We start from the raw sequence: 16564 nt of genomic DNA on the forward strand, positions 1-16564 counted from the left end.
TGCTACAGTGTCAGAATCAGAATAAGAACTGAATTTTCCATTGAAAGGACACCAAACCCTATTCAGATTGGAACACCAAAAAATATCAGAGGATTTCACACAATGAAATCTGAGGTCCAAGTTTACCTATGCTACAATCTGACGTCCTAAATGTAGATTATTAAATTCTGAAATGTAGGAAATCACTCATGTATACTTTGTCTCTTCTGTGTCTTGGGAACTTGTCCAAAGTATACTGGTGGTGGTGGCGGTGGTAGTGATGAGGGAAAACTGCATGGCACCCTAATGCTATCTATGGCTTTTTCCATTAAGACAGACAAGAGATCATTGCACCTCTTCCAATGTGTTTTCATGAATTTTCAAGAGAAACGCTGATGATATGCAACCCCCAAAAGAATATTAAGTAATTTTCTACATAATTAAGGCAAAAAATATTGTTTACTATTTTAAAACTGGTTTAGCTGGCATATACCTTAACTGGCTCAACATTTCACTTGCAAGAATGAACAAAGCTATCCTATTAGTTCCACTGATGGTAAAGCATCCAGCAGTAAAATGCTCAGCCAGGATAATCAGAGGCCAACCCCCACCAACTCCACCTTATCAGTGGCAGACACAATACAGAACCAAATTTTAAAATCCAGAACCAGTTTATACCTGGACAAGAACCAAGGAGACAGGTTATTGCATGGACTCATTGGACAAATAATTATTGAGTATCTATCTCCATAGTTCACTGAATCTACATCACCACTGATTGCAAAGATGCCATTATTTTAATACCACTAGGGAGAAAGCACTGACAACTAACCAAAGACAGGTCATCAATTATAATATGTGACTCCCATTTCTGAGCTGTTAAGATGTTAGGGGCAGAGGCATATCCTAGAATCCATGAAAAATGGTGTTAGCCAAGCACAGTTCTCAGGGGTCCTATAGTGAACAAGATGGACAAAGCCTCTGCCTCCCTGAGCTCTCAGTCAAGGGGCTGTCTGGAATAAAGGAGAATGGGCGGAGTCCTCTGGAAAGAGGTCTCAGTTTCTGGTCATATGTAATAGGGAATTGGAGGTGGAGGGAAGAGGCTCAGGAAAACCTGATGCTTTGGACCAAAAGAGAATGAAGTGCACAAGAAATATAAATGGGAAAGGCATTTGAACCCAAAGTGCAATGAGAAAAAAGCATTATTTTAAAGATTCTGTTTTCCTGGACCTGCTCATTTGCAGCTTAATCATGGGCTTCTATCTTCAAACTCTCCCTAACGAGTCCCCTCCATCACCCCCACATCACCATCTCCCATTTCCTGCCTCCCTCACTACCTCAAGACATTCTTGTAAACTCCAAAGATTTTTTTTACTTTTTCCACCGAGAGAATTTCATTAGGTTGTTCTTCTAACCATAAACCAAACACACAACTGAATATGATTAATTTTTGCTGGTTGTTTTATTGATAATTGATATCCTATCTAATTTCCTGGTTTTGTTAGATATATGACCTATAGTTTCTCCTGAAAACCATCAGAAGTGAATTCTCTTTGGTATTTTAGATAATTATTTAGTTCTAGCTATTAAAATGATGAGGGAGAGTGTGACTGACACCTGATTCCCATATGCTACTTTATGGCCAGAAGTCTCCAAGGAAATAGATCCACTGACCATGAGGAATATAACCTACCAACTCAACATAGTTCAAGACGTGTAAAACTGACCTTACCATGAAAAAAAAGTATCAAAATCTTCAAAAAGAAACTTAGTACCTATCTATGGCCATCTGAATTTTAAAATGCACTCAAATGCTTATATCACATTAAAATATTTTTTCTAAAGTCCACAGTTGTTCTGTTAATGACAGGAGTCTACATAATTAAAAAATATATGTACTTCCATTCTGTTCCCGACAATTCATTATGCATTGAGAATTCCCAAACACTGACATGACTTTTTGAATAAACTTGCCCTTCCTAACATTCCCCAGAGATGTTCTTCCTGGCCTCAGAAGACTACCAAAGAATTGTTACACTGAATTGACTTCTTAATTCCTTCATCTCACAGCCTCTCTGGCCCTAGAATGGAAAAATTTATAAGACCTGGTCCCTATCCTGAGAAGGCAGCAGTATGGACTGGCCTGAGCATAGAACTGGTTATGTGGTCATAGAGATGTGGGTCAAACCTCAGCTCTGAACCTATTCAATGAACCCCTCCCCACCGCCCAGGGCAAGGAATGTCTGGGCATTTTATTTTTCCCATCTATAAAGTGAAAACAACAATATCTACTTAGCAAAGATATGGAGAGAGAGCAAGGGTCTAAAAGGCGGGCTCTATAAAAACCAAGCATAGTCCAGCATAGTGGGGCACACCTATAATTCCAGCAACTCAGGAGGCTGAGGAAGGATGATCAAAAGTTCAAGGCCAGCCTCACCAACTTATTGAGACTCTCTTAGGAATTTAGCAAAATCCTGTTTCAAAATAAAAAATAAAAAGATGGGATGTAGCTCAGGCTTGGTTGAAATTTTATGTACATATTTAAAAATATATTAAAAATGTCAAATAAAAAATATTATATAGTCATAGAAAAAAAAAAGATGGGATGTAGCTCAGTGGTAAAGCAACCCTGGGTACAATCTCCACTATTGTAAATAAATAAATAAATAACATTGTTAGGTAAACCACCAAGGGCAGTTCCTTGCCTCCTTCCCAACATGCTATCAGAGGCACCTTCATTTACTACTGCAGATATTTCCCTGTATAAATTATACTTTTTCTTTGCTTCGCATTTACTTTCTTAGTTAAATATTTATGAAATTAACAATTTTACTATTAAAATGATTGGGCAGGATGAAAAGGTCTTGGATCATGTAATGCACACTCCTTGAGAGTTTTTATATATATAAAAAATTTAGCTACACATAGATTTAGTTTTATATATACATATACATACACGTATATGTATATATGTAAATTACTTGCATAATGCACTTTTGTCCCCCTCATTATCCACATGAAAATTTTGTGGCTTTTGCAAGCACGTGCATACGTAAAACTCTCAGACAGGGCTGGGGCTGGAGCTCAGTGGCAGAGCTCTTGCCTCGCAGGTGTGAGGCACTATGTTTGATCCTCAGCACCACATAAAAATAAATACAATAAAGGCATTCTGTCCATCTACAACTACAAAGAAAAAAATTAATAAAACAAAACAAAAAAAACTTTCAGACAATCTAGGAAATTTGACCAATTGGTAGCCTATGAAGTGTTTGAAAGCAAGCAATCTTGGAAGAATCGAAATCATAGCAACACTTATTTATTAATTGCCAATTGTTTGCCAAATACTTTTCCAAGCACCTTGTGGGAATTCATTCATTTAGTTCTCACACCAACCTTAGCAGATTGGTACTGTTGTCTTCATTTTATAGCTGCGGACACCGACAGAGATTTAGTAACTTGCTCAAGGCCAAAGCCAGTAGGTAAGCCGTAGAGATTCCTAAATCTGAACAAAACTGTCTGGCACAACAATCCAAATTCTTCACCACAACACCATACCATTTTTTTTTTTTTTTAGATTCTTCTTCCAAATATATTCAGACTTTGCAATATTTCACAAACCAGTTAACATTTTCTATGCAGCCAACAGGAATCTTTAGTTCCTTGGACACAACAGGCAAGTAGATAAATTGTCAAGGGCTCTCTGAAGTTCTTTTACCTAAATTAAAATACTGCACTTGGACTTTGGAAAGATTACATCTAAACCAATTGGGAAAAGACTTGAGTTAGAGAATAAAGACAGGTGTTGCCAGCATTTGCCTCAAGGTCTTGTTTTCTTTAATGCATCCTTCTCACTCTGTTTTAATAGTAATAAGACTACTGTTTATGGAGCTTTTACATGTTCCAGGAATGCTTAGTGCTTTACATCTGTGATCTGGATTACTCCTCAAAACAACCCTTCGAGGTGGGTAGGTTCTGTATTCATGCTTATTGATTAATGAAGACATGGAGGCTCGGGGAAGGTTAGAAACCAGCCTGGATTGCACAGCTGGTGTATCTGAAAAACAGGGATTAAGACTCCTGCTCTTATTCATTAGCCCCAGTGTTTCCCACACTTCTGAGAACTACTGTGACATACTGTGTGAGAAGCCAGAATGAAAAACAAACCATTATGCCTTGGACCTTTTTTGGATAATTGAAAAATTCCCCCATGCCCTGGCAAAGGGAACCTACTGGGAAACAGAAGGTTCCTCCCCTCTAAACAGCCCCTATATCAAAGCAGAAACTGCTAGCCCAGCTGGCTCCTCCCCCAGCTGAGAGTTAAAATACAATTCACATAGGTGGCAGGAGAAAGGAGATGGTCCTCTATGGCCCAGAGGCTCATTGTACAGGAAAAGAGAAAGAACCTCGCCACAAGATATGGCAGAAATGGGAGCCAAGAGGTTGGAGAGAGAGAGAGAGAGAGAGAGAGAGAGAGAGAAGCAGCAGACACAGCTGGAAAACAAGGTGAAGCAACAGCACAGGTGGCAGCAGAGGCAGTGAGGGCCATCCACCCCCTCCACTTGTTGAGACTTCTAGAAGGTCTTGCTAGAGAGCACAACTGTACCACACCCAATGGAGCTGCCCTTTGCTTCGTTCAACATTGCTTCTTTAATTTCCAGAAAGTTTTATTTTTCTAAAAAATAGTTCAGAAAGAAATGGGAACCTAGGAATAGCCCCAGACTAAAGAAACCAGGATGTTGGGTTCGGGGGAGGTGAGATAGGTCAACTCTCTCTAGACAGCAACCAGTCCCTGGGTTTTCTGGGTCATTCTCCACCTTTGGGGTTGTTACAATTACTGTTTCAGGAAACTGGTACACAGTACACTACTCATGCATACATCATGTGATGTTTTATTTGATGTGATGTGAGTTCCAGTGTGTTGCCACGAATTTTAACTTTCAGTGTCCCTGCTGCTTGGTTATAACATCAGAGAAACAGTCTGTAAACGGTAGTTGAGCTAGGGCAGAAATCTGGCTTTGGTTAGAACAATAGTATTAAGGAGAGGGTCTTTGGTCAATTGCACCTATTTTGAAAAGCCTACTAAGATTCAAATGAAATATGGCAGATTCTATTACCTTTTGATGGCTCTTATTGTATTTCTATGATCTAGCAGGAAAGTGGTAGCAATGGCTAGTCTATGACAGAAATCCAGAATTTCCCTCATTGCTGTGATAAGGCTTACATGTACTGAAAGGCTGGGTTGGGCTGCAGAGACATAATCTTATTTTTAAATAAATACATTTAGAATCAGAGGCCTGAAAGCAAATAATATTCAAGTGACAACTGGCACTGTCGTGTATCTTTCACCTCTAGGAGTTTTTAAACTTGGTCTGATTGCCCAAGCCTTACAAAGTTGTGCTGAGCAGGGAGTCATTTGTTTTATGTGTGCATAATTCCAAAGCTCCAATTCTCAATTCAATCAGTATTAATGGAGTCTTGTAGCCAAGGAAGACGGGTGCTAAAGTCTTTACCAAAAAAAAAAAGACAAAACACCAAAAAAGAAGCATATATGCTTCATAATAGTTCTGCAAAAAAAAAAAGGGGGGGTGGATAGATAGGACAAGATTAGTCTTGAATTGATCATTGTTAAAGCTAAATGAAAGGAACATGAGGGTACATTATATGACTCTCACTACTCTAATTTTATATACATTAGAAACTTCCCATAATAATTTTTTGGGGGGGTACCAGTGATTGAACTCAGGGGAACTCAACCACTGAGTCACATCCCCAACCCTATTTTGTATTTTTTTTAGAGATAGGGTCTCACTGAGTTGTTTAGCGCCTCGATAAGTTGCTAAGGCTGGCTTTGAACTCACAATCCTCCTACCTCAGCCTCCCAAGCTGCTCCCATAATAATCCACAGAAGTCATTTCCATGAAACAGAATGGCTAAAATCCAGACCCGATATGATCGTGTTGCTTATTGAGACCCCTGCATAGGGCCCTGCCTGCCTGCCCACCCTTTTTGCCTTCAGGAACTCTACACCCAGCCAACTGAGATTCTAAGCAGGGTGCTGGGTCCCCGGCCTGCACTGCTCATCTCCCTGCCTTCACCTTTGCTACGTACCTCTGCTTGGAACACTCCTCTGACAGTCCATTCCACCTTTCAAAGCCTGACCCCTATAAGGCCTAGCTCAAGGGTATCTTTCCTTCAGTCTTCCATGATTGCACCAGGAAATACTCTCATCCTCCTTTGTACTCCAGAACTTTGCTAGGACTCTTTTGGGTCACAGCTCACTATGTGATGATGACAATCATGACTATAAAAAGAATCATTAATAGCAGCTATGATGTCGTGAGTTCTTACTATACACCAGGCACTTTAAACATGCCATCGCTTTCAATCTTTACAATAGCCTCTAAATTTATTGCCTTTTATGATTACATTTTACGGATGAAAATCTGAAGCTCAGAGAGGACTAAGAGGTAAAACAGGTATCCAATACAATGTCAGAAATATCATGGTCAATTTTAAGCCTTTGTGCCTATGACCCTTAGCTACAGAGTCTAATTAGGGTAAACTTTTAACTTTTTGACTTGAGAGCCCATATGTTTGATACCTATAATTCTATATATGCATTATTCTTCCTAAGCACCTTCTGGGAAGGGACTGTCTTTTTCTATTTGGCCTATCCAATGTCTTGTGCATAGAAGATGCTCAGGAAAGCCCTGTTAACTGAACACTATGTTTTTCTACTGCAAAAGGACTACAGGAAACTCTTAAAATCACCTGCCTGCCTGCCTGCACAGGGAAATGAAATAGGAAAATCAGTCCCAGAAGAACAACCTAAGCTCTCTCCTTCCCATCATCTCTGTTCACAAGGCCACAAAACTAAAATAGTTTTCATCTTCTCCCTCCACTGGCATTGTAAGTGACCAGAAAGAATTCTTTCCCGTTCTATTTTTGTTTAGCCTGCCAGCTGTGGGCTCCCTCCCCCTCCCTCAGCAAAACCCTCATCCCTAACAGCCTGAGGAAAAGCCATAGGGATTCAGACTTTGTCTAGGCGATGACTCAGGAATCTAAAACTGAGGAAGACAAGCTAATTTTTACCCCTGAGTTTCCTTTCTCTGATTCCCCCTTTCAGGACTTTCTAAACCTGGGTTCTTTCCAACTAAATAATATTACTTCAGTTGCTGCTATTCTGTGGTTATATTTTTGTCCCCCGTCCCGAATACAATGATGTTCTCTGAGGCCTAGTCATAAGAAAATTTGGGAATAGTCCCTGTTGTCTTTATTTCCCTCTTCAAAACCTTTCAGCATCCCTTTTCTTCTAGATCTAAGTTTTTCTCCCCCAAGGACCAGGCATATGCCCTGTTTCTGCTAGGTGTTACTCCCAGCCAGTTTTCAAGAACCGAGAAAGAACTGGCTGATGAGAAGGTGTGAACTCACCATACGCTTCAGGAACTCCTCCTGCTCTGGCTGGTAACCCAAGCCCACCAGTGACATGAGCGATTTATTAGGGGAAAGGAGAAGCTTTCCAGTCCCAAAATAATGAAGCAAAAATAATAAAAGTGACCCCCGACAATGGAGTTGGAATTAGAGGTAAGGGCTAGCCACCCATGGCTGGTCCCAAATGTTCCCTCTTCTGTGACCTTGTAAGCCATGTTGCTATAGTGTTAACACGATGCAAATTTCCTACATGTTCTTCTACTGAAAGTTATCTTCTTTGATCATAAATTTGGAAATGCCAGCAGAATACCCACACCTATCTATGAAGAGGTAGGTGGTCACACCAAAATGTGGTACATCTCATAGCAATTATTTTATCCAATATCACTCATCTCGATAGCCTTGAACTTCCATGATTAATAAAAAGCATAAGGAAACGACTGTATAATCACCAACTAAAGAATCTTAGCCATCAAGCTAAATATCTAATCATCTGTGTTGTACATTAAGTGTGAAGGCACATATCACAGTTTGGGTTTTAAATGGAAAAATCAATGCCCTACAGGAAATCTACAGTTGCACAGCAGATTTTCTTATCAGCCAGTGCTTTCTTTGTCAGTACCTTCTAATGATACAGAGTTGTATATTCCAGGCATCGATTTTTACTTTGCTTTTGTTTAGACTTAATATTTCTCCCTCTTCCAAGAAGCAGAGGCTGGAGGGGAAGGGCAGAGACATTGAACAGTCAATAATAAAGTCCAGGTACTGTCCCGTCTACCTGTCCAGGGTGCTGTCTATCAGTGCCCATGGCCCAGAGGACTAGCCTGCCAGCCATGTGCTCCTGATCCTCTGGGAGCCTAGCAAAAACCTGTGCCCTCAATGCTTTCTCCCACACTTTGCTAACTGGCTGCTGCTCTGGCTTCAGTGAACCATGCAAGAAGCAGGCAAAACCCTTAAGCTAAAAAAGCACTTTGGAGTAGAGCTTGCTGTCTTCTCTGACATATTCTTTAAAAATCTGCTCTATGCTGCACTAAGAAAACTCCAAGGACTTCCTATTTCTCTCTCAAGAATGAACAAGTCTTTTTCATATAGAAGCATAACTTCTCAGGACTTCATAACAGCCAAGGACCATCACTTTTCTTGCAGCTGAAAAAAAAAATGAAATTTCTCCTTGGAGAAATAAGCTTACTTGTGCTTTCTCTTTTTTCTTCTTTTTCTTTTTTTCACAGGAAAGTATACTGAACAAAATAAAGCATTTCTAACAGTGGCTAGAAGGATGAAGATCCTACCAATTTCTCAAAACTACTGCCAACACGATATGGTACGTAAGCACCACAATGATAAGACACCCATGTTCTCTAAAGACAACTGGAAAAGATGTTCACAGTTACTTCTTACTTCCTCCTGTATAAATTGACCGCAACCAGGACTCAACACATTCAGTTTCCAGTAAATAGAAAAAAAAAATTAAATACGGCACATTACTTTTAACAATTTCTCTAAAAAGAAGTAAGCTACTGCCCCCAAAGCATCCCGATACCAAAACACAGCATAAATGGCCCCTCTGGTCTAACCATCGTTATGGAGAGAAACATTCAGATTGAAGTGGAAAGCCTTTCCCCAGAACAGGTAATGCTCCAGGTCTGGAAGTTTAAGAACCTTCAAATAAAATGTCAGGTGATTTTCATGTAAAAGCTGTACCTCTCCTTGTGGATTGGTTGGTCAAAGGATGGCACACAGAATGAGTGGAGCTATTGTAACCCTGCAGACTGTGGCCCGGGAAGAGGTGGTTCTGTCAACATCTAGCTCCTGCGGCTAGAATGGTAAGACCGGTATTTTTCTCTCTTCTCCTGTTCTTTGGACACTTTGTTTTTAATGAACAGTTGGTATCAGAGCTAAATCCAAAGACTGTTACATGTGGGATTTCCTAATGCAGAGACCTGGCAGAGCTGTACTATATTTGGCCGAAAAACTAAACAGAAATTAAACTACCTCAAACTGTAACAACTGAGCATCCTCATTCTCTTCCCTTTTTCATTTAGTTGGAGCAAATGTTTTGCTTTAATGCAATTGAAAAGAAAAGAACGTTTTGGGATAGCATAGCTAGATCCTTCATAAAGCTTCATTTTCAAAAGCAGTGTTTGAATCTCTAAATAAATGACAATTCATTCTCTGTTTACTTTAGGTAAACAGAAAATGCATTGCAGAGCACTCATTTTCAAAAGCTAATCAAGAACATTAGGTCCCAACAGATTCATTTAATAGAAATATAATAGGCATTCCTGCTTGCTTTTCATCTTGTCTCACTGTAAATGCTAAAATGAACAGCAAATTAACCCTGCGTTGGAACCCAGTTTCTGTCACAGCTGATGTCCTCCCGCTCACGACTTGTAAACACCCCCCCTTGCTGTCACTGCTTTGACTCCTTCTGCAGAGGAGAGACGATTGAGTTTGGCAAGAGAATGGAGGAATTCTTGAATTCTAAAGGGAGTACTGCGCGTCAACTTTGCTATCTTTCGTAGCAGAACGAAATAGTACAATGGTTGTCCCCTACAATAGTGTGCAATTAGTGTAGGAGGAGGGGTGGGGTGGGGTTGGTTTTTTTCCAAGCTCCATATATCAACTGTCTTCATATTTTTAACTTTACTAGCCATTCTCCAAGTGGCTGCTTATAAACTACTATACAAAACAAGCTCATAAAGACAGGGCCATTCAAGCTCTATAATCAGTTATAAAAGATGTGCAAACAACTTGAGATCTTATAATTAATATTCAGTGATATCAGAATTAGCATTTAGAACTCTATACAGAAAAAACTATAATATTTCATAAATTATGTAATAATGAACAAACCCTTTCAAAAACTGTTTTCACTGTGCTAAAGTAACATTCTAGACTTGTCGTAAGTATGTTATTCTTACAAGTAGTTCGCAGTTATTCTTGAAGGCAAGCCTTGGAGTTTCCTTAGCATAGTGCTGCTGGGGAAAATTTTCAGCATGTCCATCTTCATCTCTAGCCTGAAGGGAAATATAATGGCCTATTTAGGGACTTACAAATAATGGAAGAAAAAAAGCTAAAAGCATAACAGCTCAGATCATTAAACAAACGGGAATCCAAAAATAACAACATTATTAAGAAGTTTGTTTAAATACGCAGTATGCCTTTTAGGTATCAAAATTTGGGATTCATTTTTCTTTACGCTGTTTAGTTCGAACATTCAAATTCATTGTGGTGTGATAGTTAAAAACAACGTGAAGCAAAACCCAAATCAAGTAACTTTTTTGAAATCACCACCACTTTAGTCTTCCATTGTGCACTGTTCATGGCACATTTAGGATTACATGACATACGTACGTGTTTAAACTTTTTGGCATGCTTAAGCAATCTCTAGATAATGCACTTTAAAAAAATTCTAATAGCAAGGCCATAAGAAAAGCAATTTGCATAGTTATATTTTGCATTGTAATACTATTAAGAGATAAACTGATTCCCCTCAATTCTTAAATTAAAAATCTGAATGGAGCAATGATCTAGTAAGAACAATGATTCTTCAATCAAATGCAGTAAAAAAAAAAAAAGAAAGAAAAGGAAAGAAAAGATTTAATTAAGAAGCTGCATTATAAGTTACTGGTTATTTTGATCTACACTGTTAATTAAGAAAGCTGAAGTTTAAATGGAGACATTAACCAAACCCATTAGCAATACCACTTGCATACAGTCGTCTCTTTCTAATCTCCATCGGTTTCTGGTTTGGAGTTGGCGAGAAGGGAGAGGTAGGTGAAAGGGGCGTGCCTGCAGCACACTCATTAAACCATTCATTTGGGTGACACTTGCTCTCTGCTCTGCTCTCATCTCATCTTAGCCCTAACTGCTCTCTCTTTCCTGGCCTCCTGAAATTCACAGCTGAGCTGTCTCCCTCACATATGGCTTGCATATAATTATGCATATTCCATTTTGCACTGCATTAAAATGATGAGCTCCTGGCTCCCTGCCAGCTGATTTTTAAAAGCCCCAGTGAAGTAGGAAAAAGGAGAGAAACACAGGGAGAGCCGCACAGGAAGCAGCAGGTAGTTCTGTCTGCTGTCTCTTTAGATAAAATGTATGTCTGGCACCAGAGGAACAGCTGAGAACTACCTGTTGTGATGTATGGATTGCGGGGGAGAAAACAATGAGCACACATCAGTGGCTGAGTGAGGACAATGCTTATGTACTGTTTCCTTTAATGGAATGAAACCTGCCCTGAGTGTGTCACCAAGAGCTCTCCAGCTATTCTGAGGAATTGTTATTTTAGAAAGGGATCCATATATTGTACATTTGAGAATGTAATGCTTGTTTTTTTTTATTAAAGGTTTCTACTACTTATTGCAAAAGGGAACTGGATGGATTTTGGAAGTAAAATCTCATCATGGTCAGTAAGAAGTTTGCAGGGAAGTTGTTTTGGTTTCATTGCTGAGATTTATTAACATCTCTAGTACTTGATGTCTTTTTATTGTACCTTTCCACCCCACCACCACCACCAAATCAGAGTACAATAAAAATGTAGTTACAGGGGCTGGGGCTGGGGCTCAGCGGTAGAGCATTCGCCTAGCACGTGTGAGGCCCTGGGTTTGATCTTCAGCACCACATAAAAAAATAAATAAAATGAAGGTATTGTGTCCAACTACAACTAAAATAAATAAATAAATAAATATTTTTTAAAAAAATGTAGTTTTAGGATTAACTATCTGTGACAGAGAAAAAAAATAGGTGTTATTGTGTCCAGTGGTTGTCAAGGCAACTGAAACCAATGATGTTCCTTCTCAGCACACTGGTACCACTCTGCGGCTACATCGGGGTGTCAGTTATTATAGCTCTAAGGAGAACCACTTTAAACCCCAACTGGTCGAGGTAGCAGTGGAGTACATAACAAAAGGCAGTTGCAGGAAAGCCATAAGATGCCAATGGGTAGCAGCAATATTAGATTCTTCATGACAAAATTTAAAGCCTCTGTGTGAGGTGTAGGTGTGGGTCCTTTAAAGGAAAGGACCACATCTATTTCATCTAACTCTGCCATATCCAGTGACTTACTTTTAGTTCATATTTGACAAACATTGACATGATTGGGGAAAAAAATATAGATAGATAGATAGATAGATAGATAGATAGATAGATAGATAGTAACTAGACCCTACCATAAACAACTCTATAGAAACGCCACCTAAAAATATGCTAAACTTGGTGGTAGGTTTATTATATTCCTGATGCACTATGATACATATGCTTGGAAACACAATTTGCATATAGTTTACAAGGGGTACTATTTACATATGTATGTCTATATTCAATATATATGTATCTTGTGTATAAATATTCATAAGGTGGAATATGTTTATTATGCATGTACTATGTATACACATTCATACACACCAGATGCCTAGGGATATTTTCAACATTAGTTGCAAAAATACATTCATTCCACTTACATGTAAGGTGCTCACAATACTTTGTGTTTAACAGGCAAAAAAAAACCCATTATCTAAGATTTGAATGTGATTCTTCAAAAGAACTACAGATTTCATATAAGGTCTCACCATTTATGAGGTTAAATTTAACAGCAATGGAAGTAAAAGGAGAGGGGGGGTTAGAGAGATGTGAAAGTGGGAAAGAAAGACAGAGACCTGCTTCTTTATTGAGCCTTTATGTTTGCGTCTGCACAAATCCCCATGGCCCTGGGCCCTCTGACACTCAGGCTGACTCCAGAGCCCAAGAAATTCTATTCTCCAGCCATCTTCTGTGTCTCTGGCATACAGCACAGAAATGGAAGGCACGTGAAATACTCAGTAAGCACTAACACTTGCCTCTCACCGAGGTGATCTCATTTGCATTCTGAAGTTTTGTAATGTGAAATTTTAAATCTTCACTATAGGACTAAGTGGAATGAGTGAATTCATCCAAGGTAGTAATTCTCTACCCTAACTGCGTATTGGAATAGTCTTGGGGTTTTGCTGTTGTTGCTGTTGTTTTAACATATTGTTGGCTGTCCCCCACCCCCATTTCAAGATTCTGGTTTAAATTGGTCAAGGGTGAGGCTCTAACATGGGTGATTTTTTTTTTCCAGGTGATTGTAATGTACAAGCAGGGCTGGGAACCCCTGATCAAAGAATAGTGTCTACAGGTACCAAGAGGAGGCCCTGGCATAGTGGGCAGAATGGTCTCTAACCTAGTCTCAGGCCTACTCAAGTGAACCACTGGGAGGACACAGGATGTGGCCCCTGAGATGGATCTTACCCCAAAGATTCAAGATATTACATGACCAGCTGTTGTAAGCCAAATTTCTCATTATTTGTTTGTTTCTTAGTTTCTGGTGTGATGAATAGCCTTGGAAAAACTACTATGCTGCCTTCTGAAAAAAAGCGTTCTTGAACCTCTCTAGCCAATGCCAGTATCTCCACTTTGTTTTCTCTTGACAACACAGCTGCAACCCTGCAACCATCCATGTGATTTCGGTCTCCCACCCAAATCTCCAATGCTGCAGCAGGCAGGAACTGATCTGGCTTTCCATCATCATCTTCAACCATTGCCTGATGCAGTGAGTGCTAAGAATGAACTTATCTTTCCACAGTAACCTGGTGGCAATGTAATATAGAATCCATGCAAGTCTCCTTAGCCTACATGTAGAATCATTCTCATATGTTTTATAATCTCTTATATATTGAAGCCAGTGCCTTACTACATCCGCCCCATTTGGGGTACCAGACAAAGACTTAATGGGGGAGGGACAGAGGGAGCCAACCACCCTCTGCAGGGAGGAGGATGCAAATGCTGAAATTGTTCAAAATCACCAGCTCAACATAAGGCAGAACAACTTTTAGCCAGTTTTATTATTGTTCTTAAATTCTCTACAGACAATGCCTTCTCTAATTGCCTGCAGGGAGTGGACCACCCCCTAGCAGCTCTTGACACCCAGTGGGGCCAAGAGAACAGTGTTGATGTCTGACTTTGTTCTGGAGTGACAAGTTCTGAAAGGAGGAACGTCAAGACACTTCGTGATGAACTAACTCTCTCCGTGTGTCTTATTCCCAGTAGCTTTATTCTGAGTAATGTGCTAGATATTTATGACACTACTGGGAAATGCCAATGGAGGACTATTTTTTACATTTCATTATAAATGTGTAATGACAAATGTGATTGTCAAGCCAAAGGTGCATTTTATATATATATATATATATATATATATATATATATATATATATATATATATATATATATATATTGTTTTAGTTTTAGACGCACACAATACCTTTATTGTATTTATTTATGTGGTGTTGAGGATCGAACCCAGTGCCTCACACGTGCTAGGTGAGTGCTCTACCACTGAGCCACAGCCCCAACCCCAAAGGTGCATTTTTGACCTATTGTTCTAAGAAAAATTCAGTTTTTGCTGTAACTGAGGGAAAAAAAAATACTTCAATGAAACTGCACAGGGATTTTCCCATTTTGCTAAGAGTCATCCATCCATGTTCATGGTGTACCTAAGATTTAAATAAATATTAAATTATGTGATTGCCTCTGAACTTCAAAATCGTCTGCCTTAAACTTTGTATTCACCTCTCTTTGCCTGTGAATCATCAAGATTTTAAATTTTGATTCTTACATACAGCAAACCTTATTTCTCCAAAGAATTCACTTCTTCCTCTGAGCCAAAATCTCAGTACGATATCCAGATTTCAAGCAAGATCAGCATTCTTTCTCTTCTGGAGTACTCCTTTAGAAAAATGTGGAACATTCTAGAAACAGCCCCACTCACCTATCCTAAAGACATGTGATGTTTCAGGTTCAGCAGAGAGGTTAACACTATTGTCACATGAGTGGGGAGATAATGAGGCTTCCCATTGTACCTCCCTGTGATGAGTGGGAGTTTACACTTGGGTTTCATTGTGATTTCAGGATTTCTTTTGAAAATAAGGCAAGGTTTTGCCTGGAATCAGAACTGGGGTGAGCATGGCAGAGGTTCCAGACATCCTTCCAAGCTGCAGCAGATGCAGCCTGTGTCAGCCCACACATATGATGGTGTTACCAGACTTGGGAACATCAAAAATAGTGCACCTCAAAGTTGTGAGAAAAGATTTAGAGATGAAGAGTTACAGAGGAAATGGGGGAATATTAATTTTATATTTTAGAACTACTTTTTTGAACCAGAAGTAATAGTTTCTTTTCAAAATTCAAGGAAACAGAACAAAGACTCCACTTTGAAAAACTCTTGGAGGGTCACTTTCTGATCTTTCTCAAATGCATACACACATTCTCTTGAGGAAGCCCAGAGAGGATGAAGGGCAACTACCACATACTACGTTTCAGTGTGTGATGACACTCTCATGACACCTTTGTGACAACCCATTTCTTTTGTCCTTCAGCAAAGATACTAGGAGTGCTTCAGTCACTCCTGCCCCTGACTGGAATAACATGGGTAGGTCTCAGGAACGAATAGCTCCCTTTCCACCTTGAATTACTGCCCAGTTGCTCTTATGTCAGTGGCCTGGCCCCTCATGACTGAACCCCTAGTTCCCTTCAGTTGTGTTTCCTCTCTTCACCCCCTTTCCTTGGGCAAAACTAGACTCCATCTCCCCTCCCCACTTCTGGAAAGTTCTTATGCATCTGTTAAGCCGGAATTCAGACTGCAGTTCTTTTAGGAAGCCATTCGTGAACTCTTCCTCCTAGTCCTAACCTGGTGTCCCTGTATGTATTTCCATTCCATCTATTACAGTGTATGTATGATGATTGTTCCCCCTTGAATCAATGAGGCCTTTGAGTATATAAAATGTACAAAGCCCCAGCCATGCTTGTATAACAAACATTCCTGAACATATATGTTGAATGGATTCATTAAAACCCTTTCTTGTGCGTTAAGCCAAGGCCCAGAAAGGTTTTGTTTTTTTCTACTCTGCACTGCCTACATGTACAATCAGATATCCCTACAGTATGAGCTGCGTCTCTGCAAATATTCGAGTCACTGAAAAGACTGAATCATGTGCACACGCAGCTCCCACACAGAGCTTTCTGCTGGGCAGAGGACTCCTACCTGGCATCAGGCTCCCTGCTCTGGAGAGTCTCCAGGAACCTGGAAACATCAATCTCTGGACCCAGGCATCTGTTCAGTTCACGTTGCCACTAATCT

The 16564-nt window shown here is 39.7% G+C and overlaps 1 protein-coding gene across 2 annotated transcripts in view; it reads right to left on the reverse strand.

Moving 5' to 3' along the window:
• The window catches only part of Sobp (sine oculis binding protein homolog), a 160639-nt gene that overhangs the window by 58173 nt on the left and 85902 nt on the right, over window positions 1–16564 (reverse strand). For both annotated transcript variants that reach the window (XM_027928386.2, XM_071613896.1), the window contains exon 5: window positions 10332–10427. In XM_027928386.2, the coding sequence (XP_027784187.1) occupies window positions 10332–10427 (96 nt within the window). The remainder of the gene's footprint in view (window positions 1–10331; window positions 10428–16564) is intronic.

Source organism: Marmota flaviventris, chromosome 6 (assembly GCF_047511675.1).
Source record: "Marmota flaviventris isolate mMarFla1 chromosome 6, mMarFla1.hap1, whole genome shotgun sequence".
Classification (NCBI taxonomy): Eukaryota; Metazoa; Chordata; class Mammalia; order Rodentia; family Sciuridae; genus Marmota; species Marmota flaviventris.